The 15228-nt window shown below is 39.4% G+C and overlaps 1 protein-coding gene across 3 annotated transcripts in view; it reads right to left on the minus strand.

Moving 5' to 3' along the window:
* SLC35D2 (solute carrier family 35 member D2) overlaps positions 1 to 15228 on the minus strand; it is a 46776-nt gene that overhangs the window by 16019 nt on the left and 15529 nt on the right. For all 3 annotated transcript variants that reach the window (XM_080820085.1, XM_080820086.1, XM_080820087.1), the window contains exons 5-7: positions 7339 to 7410; positions 6363 to 6431; positions 680 to 782 (exon numbers count right to left, since the gene is read on the minus strand). In XM_080820085.1, the coding sequence (XP_080676211.1) occupies positions 680 to 782; positions 6363 to 6431; positions 7339 to 7410 (244 nt within the window). The remainder of the gene's footprint in view (positions 1 to 679; positions 783 to 6362; positions 6432 to 7338; positions 7411 to 15228) is intronic.

The raw sequence follows: 15228 nt of genomic DNA on the forward strand, positions 1-15228 counted from the left end.
CCTCCGAGCAAACTCCCTCACTCAACACAAAGAACTTGAAACAAAGCAACATATGCCTGGCTCATCCTCCAGGGCTCCCGAACAGCTGGGGCGGGGGAAGCAGGAGGGGCCTTGGCAGGGGGGCAGCCCCGAGCAAGCAGGCTCGTCTGCCCACCAGTCCCTGGGGGACTGCTCAACAGATGATCAGGAGAGACACTTCTCGCTGGCCAGGACCAGATACAATGGCCATGCCGCAGAAGAAGGATCTGAAGTCTGGAGGAGTTAAGGGTCCAAGTCACAGAGACCAGGAAGCAGCAAAACTTGTGTCACCCACGTCTTCAGGCTCCCAAACTGGGGTTGCTTCAGAATACCCCAGACTTTGCCTTGCTCACTGAGGAGGATGGCAAAAAACTTTAAAGTTTATTCTGCCTTTCAAAATAATCTCCTCCTTACATATTCTGACTCTGCCTCGAAAATAGTGGTATCTTTTCCCTCCCTATCTGATTTTCACCCAAAACTTTGCAAGGTCAGGGGTAACAAGAACCCATACAGACAGGATAACTGAAAAGAAATCAGTGATTTATAAAGCATACCATGTAAATTAAATTACATGCCAACTTTACAAATTCATTTCTTTTTTCATGCAATTTCAGGGGCCAGATGACAAAGCCTAAACACCACAGGAGCGAAGGTCTGGTACCTTGGGGTCCATTTTCTGTTTGATATAAACTCCATTTGCTGCTGTGAAGATATCATTCAGGAATACAAAAATATAGCCTTCCAAGTTAAAGGCAAGGTCAGAACTGGAAGGCAGAACACAAAAAGGAGGATGATTATTCAGAAACTCACACAGCTTGGCCTTCAAACCTGCCTGTTTTATCTTTCCCCAATCAAATCTACTTGTGATGCTGGTAACTACCTTTTTTTTTCTCTGGCATATTTTCCCCCTCTGTGGTTAATTCCTCTGCTCTGCCTCCAGACAAAACAAAACCAGGCCATCAGGTGGCTTCAATTTAATCATGAATGGCTTAACACCAAAGGGACATTAACCATCTTCCTTCAACGGCAAAGGCCTTTCTTTCGCTAACAATCAACTGGCATAATCATTGGTGATGCCCTTCTCTTCTAAAGGGAGTGATTTGTCCAACGCACCCAGTGGCTTTGTTTATTGTAATAAACAGGGCCATCTCTGGGTACAGCCCTGGGGGACAGCTGGGCAGTTACTGGCGCAAGAGGGGTCGAATGAGGAACTGACACCTCCATCTGGAACCCAGCCGGTCACATCACCCACCGTGATGGCTGGGTACCCGTCACACCCTGTCCAACAATAAAACAAGGCAGGGATCCATTCCTTCTCTGCGACTCCTCTTAAGACTCCTTTCTCCCCATCGTTTTGAACCATCTTCTCTTCAATTTCCATTTTATATAAATAATACTGTATAAAAATGTTCAGGGAGGACATAAAAATGTTCAGGGAGGACTAGTATAAAAATGGCTCAGGGAAGACAGAACAGCTGAGCCCTGAGGTGACTAATCTACCACACTTGATCTTACAGACAGTATGAGAGCCATGTCATAATTCAGAAATACTTAGCATCAAAGGGGCTTCCTTTACACTCTTAGGTTCAGTCACCGGAGCCTGCAAATTTGACTGACAGTAGGTTAACAAGAGAAAAGGAATACAACTTTTATTAAATATTTTACATGTAAAGGAGTTCACAAAAAACGAATCTCAAATAAGTAGTTAGACTCTGGGACTTATATATCATTTTAAAAATGAAGAAGTTTGGATTCCAAGGAACAAATAAATTATGGAAAAAAGACTAGGAAATTTATGGGGGAAACTAATGGAAGAGAAGGGTTATTGTAGTAAGGGTTATTTATGCAGACTCCTCTTGGTACTGATTCTCCATCACCAGTAATAAGAACTGCTTTCCTATTCCTGGTGCAGGGTTCAGGGTGGAGGGAGTAGGGGGGACCACTCTTACAAAAGGAAATTTATGGTCTGCTTTTAGCCAGGAAAGGGGAAGACAGAGAATTCTTTCTACATCTGTTGATTCTCAATTAGTTGCCTTCAGCTCAAAATAATGTTTATGCCTAAGTGGCCTATTTTGGAGTGGCATATCCTGATCCCTGCAAAATTTAAAAAAATAAGTTTTTTAAAGACTATTTCTAACCAAAGAGAAGGGGGGAAAGTGGCAAAAATTTCATCAAAATCTGAATCCAAATTAAACCAGATTTATTCAAGGCTTCTGCTGGTACTATTAACTACAAATATATTTGTGAGAATGCAAATTAATTTTAGATCATCATAAATCAGAATTCTCTGGCTCAATCACAAAAAACAGAATCTCTCGAAATAAGGGTCTTCCAAATCTCACGCCTACCCACATTTGGCTCTGTGTTAAGAAGAGTCTGCTGTTGCATAGAATGGCAAAGAGTTGAATGGATTAAAACAACAACAACAACAACAACAACAACAAAAAACCAGGTTCCTAGGGGAGTGGAAAGGTGTCGCTCACTTCCTCGGAGAGCCTGAGGGAAATTCCCAGAGTTCTCAGGTCTCCTATTCCAGGGGCTACACGTTCCCAACACCACTCATCCAGGCCACTGGTAAAAGCACAGAAGTTTGAAAACAATTTGCTTGCTTTAATACATGAGAGCAGATTCGTGGTTAACCCTTGTAGTTGTCATTTAGGGCTGTTTTCAGACATAACATTTTGACTTTTTCTGGCCATGTGACTTGTCTGGCAGGTAAAATGTAAGAGGAGGTAACACATGGCAGTTCCAAGCAAAAGTCTGAAAAGCCAACACATGATTCCCCACATGCCTTCTTCCCTCCTGGGTGAGGAAGGAAGTCCCTTTTGAGGCAGGGGTTTCATCAGCCTCGGTCCCAAGTAGCTACAATGAGCAGAGCACCCCCCCCACCCCATCCCCGTGTAACTAACTTCGGTCTGAGTATGCACTGTGAGCAGAATATATTCAGTGTGTAAATGTGGGAGCTGTTTGTTACAGCAGCATAAACTGGCCCATCTGACTGAATCAGCTCTACAGTAATTTGCATTTGGATAAGAAGATTTTTTTTTTTAAGATTTTATTTATTTATTTGACAGACAGAGATCACAAGTAGGCAGAGAGTCAGGCAGAGAGAGAGGAGGAAGCAGGCACCCTGCGGAGCAGAGAGCCAGATGCAGGGCTCGATCCCAGGACCCTGGGATCATGACCTGAGCTGAAGACAGAGGCTTTAACCCACTGAGCCACCCAGGCACCCCTAGGATAAGAAGATCTTCATGAGAGGAGAGAAGGGTGGGGTGATGGCCGGCCTTCAGCTAAGGGTGCTTGTCACCCACCCAGAGAGTATGCATTCTCTGGGTGCTAAAGAAGGGAAACGTCGAGAAGTGCTGCTCCAAGCTAGCTCTTGGGGGGAAATGCAATGCTCTGAAAATACTATTTACCCTTTCAGCTCACTAGAATATCATATGTGGTAACTATGAGCTGAATTTCCACTCACTGGGGCTGGAAATATGCCTCCAGAGACAGCATCTGAAGTGCCATTTCTCACCAAAGCCTTCCAGACATTTCTATAAACCATTCTTTTGGAAAAGTGTACAACTGCCTCAAAATCAGTAGTTTCCAAATTGAGCTCAAAGGAACTTAATTAAAGAGAGGCTGCCCAGGGGACACCCCAAGGCACTGTGGGAGGAGGGCGCTTTCAACAGAGCACCTCCCTCTTTTAGCTCCTTTGCTCCTAGGACTTTCTTGGAACAAAACTTCAAGACTACAATAGGCTCTCAGTGCTGCCATTTCCTGTCCATGCTGGCTCCAACCAGAGGCCGGAAATAGCACTCCAACCAGGGGCCAGCTCGCAGGGGGGCTCAACTCAGCCACGCCAGGACCAAGAAGGAGGACATTACCAATGAAACCATAAATAACAAACTGTGGTCTAGCAAGAAATTAACACATGTAAAATTAAAAAAAAAAAATACATCGTCATTATCTGTCACCATCTGCATGCCCTATTTTCTAATCTGTTTCTTTTGCTTACTGTCTGTCCCCACCAACTAGAAAGGAAGCTCCTCGAAAGCAAGGATTCCTGTCTGTTTTGTTAACTGCTGGATTCTCCCCGCCGCACCTAAGCGGACACCTGACAGTAAAAACTCAACATGGTTTTGGCCACGTACTAGTGTATAAACCCCACTTTATTGTTAACCCATTTGATTCACCAAAAAATCCTATTAAGTGGGTCTATTTTTTTAAATTAACATCTAATGTATTATTTGTTTCAGGGGTACAGGTCTGTGATTCATCAGTCTTACACAATTCACAGCACTCACATAGCACATACCCTCCCCAATGTCCATCCCCCAGCCGCCCCATCCCTCCCCTGCCACCCCCCAGCAACCTTCAGTTTGTTTCCTGAGATTAAGAGTCTCTCATGGTTTGTCTCCCTCCCTGGTTTCTCATCTTGTTTCATTTTTCCCTCCCTTCCCCTATGATCCTCCGTCTTGTTTCTCAAATTCCTCATCAGTGTGATCATATCATAATTGTCTTTCTCTGACTGACTTTTTTCGCTTAGCCTAACACCCTCTAGTTCCATCCACATCATTGCAAATGGCAAGATTTCATTTCTCTTGATGGCTGCATAGTATTCCATTGTGTATATGAACCACGTCTTCTTTAGCCATTCATCTGTTGATGGACATCTGGGCTCTTTCCATAGTTTGTGGACATTGCTGCTATAAGCACTGGGGTGCAGGTGCCCCTTCAGATCAATACATTTGTATCTTAAGGGTAAATACCCAGGAGTGTGATTGCTGGGTCGTACGGTAGCTCTATTTTCAGCTTTTTGAGGAACCTCCATAATGTTCTCCAGAGTGGCCACACCAGCTTGCATTCAGGTGGGTCCATTCTAATCTCTATTTTATAGTTGAAATAACTGGGATGCAGGGAAGTTAAATAGCTTGCCCTGCTTATAGACCTAGTAAGTGAAGAGACTAGAAGAGAATATCCACATCCTTATTTATTTTGCAATTAGTGATCCAGAACTTTTATTTTTTTTAAGATTTTATTTATTTATTTATTTATTTGAGAGAGAGAAAGAGAGAGAGAGAGCAGGGGTAGGGAGAGGGACAAGCAGACTCCGTGCTGAGCATGGAGTCAGATGCGGGTCTCAATCTAAGGACCCTGAGATCATGACCTAAGCCAAAATCGAAAGTTGGATGCTTAACCAACTGAGCTGCCCAGGTACCCAGGTGCCCCCAGAGAGTAAGCATCATCCCAATAAATCAGTTAAGGAAACTAGTTTAACTGAAATTCATCCAATCTTTGCATTTTTCCCTTCACTCAGGCAGGTTTTTCTTTTCTATTATATTCTTTACCTTACAGATGAGTAAAATTGAGGCAGAGAAAGACTGAGAAACAGCTGACAAGGGCCAGGCTAAGTTCCAGGCCCACAGAATATAACTGCACACGTGCTTTAACCACTGGGCTATAAAAGCCAGAAGTCTGAGTGTCTGCTTGCAACTGCAAACCTGGAAGTCCACATTCTTGCTCTTGCATATTAATGAATAAGACACGCTAGCTGACCCTGAACAACACAGGTTTGAACTGTGCTGGTCCATTTATCTGTGGATTTCTTTCACTAAGGAAGAGTAAGTGTATTTTCTCTTCCATATAATTTTCTTAACACTTTTCCCCAGCTTCCTTTATTTTAGAAATACAGTATACAATACATAGAACATACAAAATATGTGTTAATCAACTATTTATGTTATCAGTAAGGCTTCCATTCAACAATAGGCTATCAGTACTGAAGTTTTTAGGGAGTGAAAAGTTATACTCAGATTTTCCACTATGTAGGGGGGGAGAGGGTGTTGGTGCCCTTAATCCCCGTGTTTTTCAAGGATCCACTTAGTCATACACTGGTATTGGCTCATGTCCCAAATATACAAATACATTTAATGAGAGCATGCCACCCTTGGAAACAGACTGCTAAGGCATCACAGGTGACAAAACAAATCAGCCTGCAAGGGCTTTATAAAGCTGCTATTCTTGACCAGATGCCCAAGAACTTTTCAAGTGAATTTCTATATTGAAGACAAACATTCAGTAATAATAGCAAATAGTTTACTCCTTTTTAGGGAGAAAAGCTGTATTCATATCTTCTAATGTTCCCTTTACATGTTCTCAGAAATGTTCTGGCCAAGTTGGAACCCAGTCTGACTTTCACAGGAACACATGGGGAACCCACCAACATCAACAGACTTGTCTCTTGGCTGCTCAATTCAACTGCAGCCAGATGGAGAATGGAAAATGAGGGCGGGGCCGAGCCTATTGTCAAAGGCACAAAGAAGTTATTGAGCAGAAACAGTCCAAAGTCTTACCCAGCTGCTATGAAAGCACCAAGCACAATGGTAAAAACACTGATGATGATGCTCAAGGAATACTGTTTCCTGGATGGATAGAGAAGGGAAGGAGTAAGACAGGAAAAAACATGGATTATGACTCTTAAACTGAAAACAGACATTGTTCACAGTCTTATGGCTAAAATCTAATGGACATCACTTTACCTAGAGAAAGCACTGTAAGCACCTGTAAGTGGATTAATAAATTAGATCAAATGTATTTCTTAAGCAGCTGTCTAATCTAATTATAAATGTATTTCTCTGTTCTCATTGGAAAGATGCTGTGACAAAATGCAGAAGAGTCCCTGCTGGCAGTTCTAGTTGGTCTTCTATCAAGCATCCAAAGATTAGGATAAAATTCAACAGTAGGACTTAGAACACTGGGCCATCATCCAAATTTCATTGCTAAATAATCTTCCCAACAAAACCAAGACTCACCTTTTTAGATACCAGCCTAAGTGTCTTTATGAGAGATTTTTAAACCAACATTATAAAATTTAAACCAAAATTATAAAAATTAATTTATTCCTATGTTACATCACAATCACTGTATCAGAATGGATTTCTGTGATTTCCTGCATTTCTATCCTGTATGTATACACGGACAATTTTTCCTCTATGTTCCAAAATCAGTGTACATTCCATCTGATTCAGGAAACATATTTACATCTGTTTTTGAGGTTCTTGCGTTTTTAAAATAATTTTCTATCATAAACACATATTATTAGTCTAATATAAAATTACAGTGTAAAAAAAATCACACATTATGTTCTTAAGGAATCATGGAAACAGGAGATGCTTTTAATTGAATAAAACATAGGGCCCTAAGTTATTGCTACTAGTAATTCAAAACAACTATTTGGAAAAATAACTAGATGTTGAGAATTTGCTACATAAAAATAATGTGGGATGAGGGGAAAGGACACAAGAGGAATAGAGGAAAAACAAGAATCACCCAAGTATGATGGTTTCCAGGAGTAAAGTGAGTGGAATGGTAAATTTCCTGAGCACGGTGAACATCGGCAAGCTGTTGGGAAAAGATTCAAATATAATAACATCAGATGCCAAGTATTTTTTTAACATGTTTTACATTTTTAATTAAGCTCACTAACTTTCCAAATTAAACATAGAAATTAACCTTAATTCTCACCTATACCATTAACAAATCACATTAAATAATAAAAAGAAATGGAGATTTAATAGTTTCATGCCACTTTCACTTATTAGCAATTATTTTCACTTATTAACAATTTTTAAAAATCATGCAACCCAACTACTGAAAAGATTGTGCTAAAACTACAAAGACCATGCTAAAAGATTGTATGCAATGTAAACCAACAACCCTTCAGCAAATCGAGTTGGAACAATGTATCAATAGTCATTAAGTTCTGCTAACCTTGGACCTAATTATTTCTTGTTGGGACACTTACCCTGAAGTAATAATACAAAAGAAAGAAAAAAACCACATGCACAAATGTGTTCACTGTAATAATGTCTTTGGGGAAAACATCAGAAACAACTTAAAAGTCACACAAGACAATGATAAAAATATATATATGATAAATCTACCTGAGGGAACATTATGTGTTAACTCTATAATATAAAACTTTATGTTACTATTAGAAAATTAATATTAAATAAAGAGGGCACAAAACTACATAGAGTCTACTACTAAAACAAGATGCAGTCCACCATATGGGAAAAGACTGAAATCGATGTTTAAAATAGTATGTTGGGTGCCTGGGTGGCTCAGTGGGTTGAGCCTCTGCCTTCGGCTCAGGTCATGGTCTCAGAGTCCTGTGATCGAGGCCCGCATCCAGCTCTCTGCTCAGCAGGGATCCTGCTTCCCCCTCTTTTTCTGCCTGCCTCTCTGCCTACTTGTGATCTCTCTCTCTCTCTCTGTGTCAAATAAATAAATAAAATCTTAAAAAAAAAATAGTATGTTAAGGGTGCCTGGGTGGCTTAGTCAGTTAAGCATCTGCCTTCCACTCAGGTCGTGATCCTGGGGTCCTGGGGTTGAGCCCCACATCAGGCTCTTCACTCAGCGGGGAGTCTGCTTCTCCCTCTCACTCTCCCACTGTGCCTTTCCCCCTCCTCAATAAATAAATAAAATCTTTTTTAAAAATAAACTAAATAGTATGTTAGAGAATAAAATTATGGGTTATTTTTCCCAAAAAAACTTTAGGTAATGAAGATATATTCACTACCTTTTAAAAATACTTAAGAACAGGGACGCCTGAGTGGCTCAGTTGATTAAGCCGCTGCCTTCGCCTCAGGTCATGATCCCGGCGTCCTGGGATCGAGTCCCACATCGGGCTCCTCGCTCGGCAGGGAACCTGCTTCTCCCTCTGCCTGCCACTCTGTCTGCTTGTGCTCACTCTCGCTCCTCTCTCTCTCTCTCTGACAAATAAATAAATAAATAAATCTTTAAAAAAAAAATACTTAAGAACATTTCACTGGCTGTCAAAACCCAGAGATTCTAAGACACAGCTCAGTGCACAGCCAACGAACTGCCTGGGCTGGAACGGCCCACTTTCATCTGCGTCCAGATGTGACTCTGAGAAGATGGCGACCTAGAGAAGGAAAGTCAGAACCAGAGCCACAAGAGCAGTGGCCAGCTCCTCCTGACCAGACCTGAGGAGGGGTTGCATGTGATCAATGATCCCACAAAAAGAGAGCAGGTACAGAAAGAATTTTCAGGAACTTTGTAACTTACGAGACTGGGTAGAACTGCCTTTTTCAAAGTAAGCCAAAAGTCAATTAATTCCAAAAAGTATTTTTACAGGATGTCTTTTAAAAGCAAGTAAGGTATATTTAATGATGAAAAACTGAATGTTTCCCCCCTAAGATCAGTAATAAGACCATAATGCTTGCTCTCAACACCACATCAACTCAACAAGTTCTTGAGATTCTAAAAGGGGCAGTTAAGCTGGGGGGGGGGGGGGAAGGCATACTGTTTGGAAAGGAAGAAATAAAGTTATCTCTATTTTCAGAGGACATATATAGAAAACCCTGAGTAATCCACTAAAAAGTTATCTGGGCTAATAGTTAAGCAAGAGTGCAGGGAAAAAATTGAATATATAAACATCAGTTATACTTCTTTTTTTTTTTTTTAAGATTTTCTTTATTGATTTGACACAGAGAGAGAGAGAGAGAGAACACAAGCAGGCAGAGTGGCAGGCAGAGGGAGAGAAAGAAGCAGGCTCCTCGTTGAACAAGGAGCCCAATGAGGGACTCGATCCCAGGACCCTGGGATCATGACCTGAGCCAAAGGCAGCCACATAACCGACTGAGCCACCCAGGCGTCCCACATCAGTTATACTTCTATACACTAGCAATGAGCAATCCAAAAAGGAAATTAAAAACAATTCTGTTAATGATAACATGAAAAAGAACACAATTCTTAGGAATAAATTTAAGAAAAGAAGTATAAGACTTGTATACTAAAAACTACAAAATATTGTTAGAATATTAAAGAAGCATGAATGGAAAGACACTTCATGTTTCTGGATCAATAGGCTTAATATTATTAAATGGAAATACTCCCCAAAATAGATCTAAAGAGCCAACAGAATCCTTGTCAAAATCTCAATTGGCTTTTCCCCCCAGAAACTGACAAGCTGATTCTAAAATTAATATGGTAATACAAGGAAACCAGAAGGCCAAAACAATCTTGAAAAAGAAGAACAAAGTTTGTGGACCCAATTTCAAAACTTGCTACAAAGCTACCATAACCAGTATAGAAATATAATCAAATGAATAGGATTAAGAATCAAGAAATTTTTTTAAAAATCAAGAAATAAATCCATACAATTATGGTCAATTCATTTTCAAGAAGGGTGCCAAGACAATACAATGGAGAAAGAAATATCTTTTCCAAAAAATGGTACTAGAACAACTGACTATCTACCCACATGCAAAACAAGGAATATGGACCCCTTCCTCAAACCACATACAGGAATTGATCTCACAAGGTATCAAAGACCCAAAGTCTTTGTAGGAGACTTCCAATAGGAACTAAAATTATTAAAATCTTAGAAGGAAACATAGGGGTAAATCCTCATGACCTTGGATTAGGCAAGGTCTTCTAAGGTATAATACCAAAAGCACAAGCAGCAAAAGAAAATTTGATAAATTAGCTCCATCAAAATTTGCAATTTATAAATGGATAATCAAAGGTGATACATACAAACAATAGAATATTATTTAGCTTTAACAAAAAAAAAAAAAAAAGGAACAGAGGTGCCTGGCTGGCTCATTCAGTAGAGCACTCTTGATCTGGGGTTGTGAGTTTGAGTCCCACATTGGACTAAGAGTTTACTTAAAAAAAAAAAAGGGGGAATAAAATTCTAATACATGTTACAACATGGATGAACCTTGATAACAATATGCTCATTGAAAAAAATTCATAATTTAAAAGGACAAAGATTGTATGATTTCACTTGTATGAAATATCTGCAGTAGGCAAATTCATAGAGAAAGAATGTAAAATAGAGGTTACCAGTGGCTGGGAGCCTGGGAAAATGGGGAGTTACTATTTAATGGGTACAGAGCTTCAGTTTAAGATGATGCAAAAGTTCTAGAAATAGTGGAGATGGTTGTCCAACACTGTAATGTAATGAATGCCAATGAAATGTACACATAAAAACGGTTAAAACTGGAGCTGTTGTGTGGCTCAGTGGGTTAAGCCTCTGCCTTCAGCTCAGGTCATGATCTCAGAGTCCTGGGATTGAGCCCCACATCGGGTTCTCTGCTCGGCGGGGAGCCTGCTTTCCTCTTTCTCTCTGCCTGTCTCTCTGCCTACTTGTGATCCCTCTCTCTCTGTCAAAAAAATAAAATCTTTTTAAAAAATAGGTTAAAATGATACATTTTATGTTATGTATATATTTTCCTTTGTTAAATTTTTAAAAACTTAAAACTTTTGCTTCAAAGTATACCATTTAGAGAGTAAAAGCCCACAAAATAAGAGAAAATTTTGCAATCATACAGATAATAAGGCACCTATGTATATAAAATATAAAGAAGACTTAATACTTAAAAAGATCAATAACCTATTAAAATAGGCAGAAGATTTGAATAGATATATATAGATATATAGATAGATACAGATATATATCTATATGTATATATCTCCAATAAGCACATGAAAAGATACTTCACGTCATTAGCCATCAGAGAAATGTAATCAAAACCACAAGATACTACTTTACAACTATTAGAACAACCATAACCAAAATATAGACAATAACAAATTTGGCAAGAATGTAGAGAAGCTGTAGCCTTCTTACACTGCTGGTGGGACTGTAAGTTGGCGTAGCCACCTTGGGAAACAGTTTGACAATTCCTGAAAATATTTAAGCAGAGAACTGCCACATGACCAAAAATCCTCCTAGGCATAGATCCAATCAATGGTAATCCCATTCTTCCAAAAACCATGAAGTCATCTTTGTCGCACATTCCACATGTTAATCATCAGGAAACTCTGTTTGGCTGGTCCTTCACAATATATACAGCACCCAGATTGTGGCCTCAACATAACCTTTAACATTAAATTAACCAGGGGATCCTTGGAGAAATGGCAGGAAAACTCCAAGGTAAGCCTGGGACATCAGGTGCCAAACAGCAAGGAAGTAATCAGATTACTGGGGGCTTAGAACATAAAAGCCTACTCAAAGGGGCTCCCATTGGCCTGAGATGGGATAATGTGACTATCAAAAGAATTATTTATAAAATGACTTGAAATATCAAGTAATGAAATAGATGAAGTGAACAGACTAGAGAGCCCAGAAATAAGCCTACACAAATATAATCAACTCATCTTTGACAAAGGAGCAAACATAATTCAATGGAGAAAGGAAGATCTTTTCAACAAATGATGCTCAAACAACTGGACACCTACATGCAAAAAAACAGAATCCAGATAGACCCTATACCTCTCACAAATAAAATCAAAAGAGGCCATACATTTAAATGTAAAATGCAAACTATTAAATTCCTGGAAGATAGCATAGCATAGGAGAAAATCTAGGTGATGCTGGTTTCAGCAATGAGTTTTTATTTTTATTTTTTGTAAGATTTTTTTAAAGTAATCTTTATTTTTTTTAAGTAATCTCTATACCCAATATGGGGTTCAAACTTACAACCCCAAGTTCAAGAGTCTCACGCTCTACTGACTGAGTCAATGAGGCACCCTTGGCAATGAGCTTTCATTCATATATATATATATATATATATATACACACACACACACACATATATATATATCTATCTATCTCCCCACTTCCCTCTATTAAAAGAAAAAGTTATATATATATATATATATATATATTTATATATTTATATATTTATATAAATATATAGTGGGGAGAGGCAGAGGAAGAGAGAGAATCCCAAGCAGACACCCCTTTGAGCATGGAGCCTGACATAGGGCTCAATCTCAAAACCCTGAGATCATGACCTAAGCCAAAATCAAGAGTCAGACACTTAACCTAGTGAGCCACCCAGGCGCCACTTGGCAACGAGTTCTTAAAACCAATACCAAAAGCACAGGGAACCCGGGTGGCTCAGTTGGTTAAGCCTCTGCCTTCGGCTCGGGTCATGATCCCAGTGTCCTGGGATCGAGTCCCACATCAGGCTCCCTGTTCAGCAGGGAGTCTGCATCTCCTTCTGCCTACCCCTCCCCCTGCTTGTGTGCGCTCTCTCTCTCTCTCTGTTGAATAAATAAATAAAATCTCAAAGAAAACAAACAAAAACAATACCAAAAGCATGATCCATGAGAGAAAAAATTGATATGGAACTTCATTAAAATTTAAAACTTCTGCTCTGAAAGACAGTATTAAGAGAATGAAAAGACCAACTACTGACTGAGAGAAAATATTTGCAAAACACATATCTAACAAAAAATTTCTATCAAATAAATGAAAATTCATGAGTTTATGATGATAGCAAAAAACAAAAATAAACAAAAACTCACTGGTCACCACTGAAGGTGACAGGACGCTAATTTATTATTCTGAACATGTATAAATAAAGCTTAATCCTGCCTTTCTTGTGTGACATGGTGAAAGTTTGTATTTATTAAAGTTTAGACAACACATGCAGATGGGGTGATATAGTTAGAAAATCACCATATTGCAACTTGTAATGAAACAATGGATCGAGGAAATTATCATCAATGAATGCTAAAACCATTAGGTGAAAGACAGATGGGGCACTTTCTAATGAAGGGACCAGACTGATCCCTTAAAATTATTAAAAGGGGAATTGATCAATTTAATATCATTATAAGTAGGACACTTGAGGAAATTTTTCTGGGTGTTGGATATTGTGGTGATGGATTTCACAGATGTATATACATAGGTCAAAATTTATTATAATGTGCATTTTAATTATGTATACTTTACTTTATGCCAATCACACCTCAAAAAGCTATTTTTTAAAAAGTGGGGTGGGGCACCTGGGTGGCTCAGTTGTTAATCATCTGCCTTTGGCTCAGGTCACAATCCCAAGGTTCTGGAATTGAGCCCCGTGTTGGGCTCCCTGCTCAGTGGAAAGCCTGTTTCTCCCTCTCCCACTCCCTCTGTTTGTGTTCCCTCTTGCTGTGTGTGTGTGTGTGTGTGTGTGTGTGTGTGTGTGTGTGTCTCTGTCAAATAAATAAATAAATAATCTTTAAAAAAAAAAAAGTGGGCTAAAACATTTTGTGGTCCCATGGTACAGTAGGAAGCACCCAACATATCAATAGACTGATCTTGCCTGAAAAACTGAACCTGAAGATGATCAAACCAGTAGAACCAACCACCCATTTACGAAAAATATGAGGCACAGGGGAACGCATTACATGATACCCTGCATAAACAATCTTTCTTCCTACTCGGTCTCATTTTCTGGTTCCTTTTCTTTTCCAGAAAGCCCCATGGCACCCAAGGCATGCCCCCTCTTCCCTCTTTCAGATGCACATAGAAAGTGTTTAAGAACACGTGTGGTTAAGATATTTCTAACACTGCTACTTGCTTGCTACTCGAGAAGAGTGCCATATCGGTGAAGAGAAGTTATACCCATTCTGCAATGCATGTAGAGCATTTTAGAACACTTGTAATAAGGGTGTTTCTAAAATCACTTTTTAAAAAAGAAGGAGCAACTCTCATCTAGGAAGCAGAGACCCCCAAAGCCCTTCAGCATGAGGGGCAGCGGCAGGTGCACTCACTCAGAGATAGGCCAACAGGATACATGGTAACACAGGGATAGCACCTACCACAAGACACTTTAACACAAATTTGAGACAAATAAGGAAAACTGATTGTCCCGAGTGAAACAAACAAACAAATAAATAAATAAGGGAAAAAAACAACTAAAATGTATAACTAAAACCAACATTTCACATTTTGTTTTCCATAATCACAACCTGTACTTTCCAAACAAGAGGAAAGATGACAGGTCTGATTTCAGTTGTCTGTTTTATCTGACCTTCTCCTTCTGGTCTACTTTCTACCTGCCCCCAATTGCTCTCACCGAACTAACAAGGTTTTCCTCAATCTCTGCCATCCTTTGCACAAACTTCATTTTCTCATTATTTACACCTGTATTCATATGTGTTAGTTAGGCTACACAGCTCGCATCCAAGTTTTCCAGTGTAGAGAGTGGCTTGGTCTTTCTATACTTCCATTTCCATTTTTATAGTGACTTTTAACAAAAGTAGTTAATCAAAGGAACCTAAAGCACATGGAAATGCAAATTTCAGAAGTATATAACACACTTAAAAATAACATCTGTCCCTTATTTTTCTCTGGACCAAACCTGACCTGCTAAATCTGACAGGATGTTTCTGATTTTACAAAACCATGATAAA

The sequence above is a fragment of the Martes martes genome, assembly GCF_963455335.1.
Source record: "Martes martes genome assembly, chromosome: 12".
Taxonomy (NCBI): Eukaryota; Metazoa; Chordata; class Mammalia; order Carnivora; family Mustelidae; genus Martes; species Martes martes.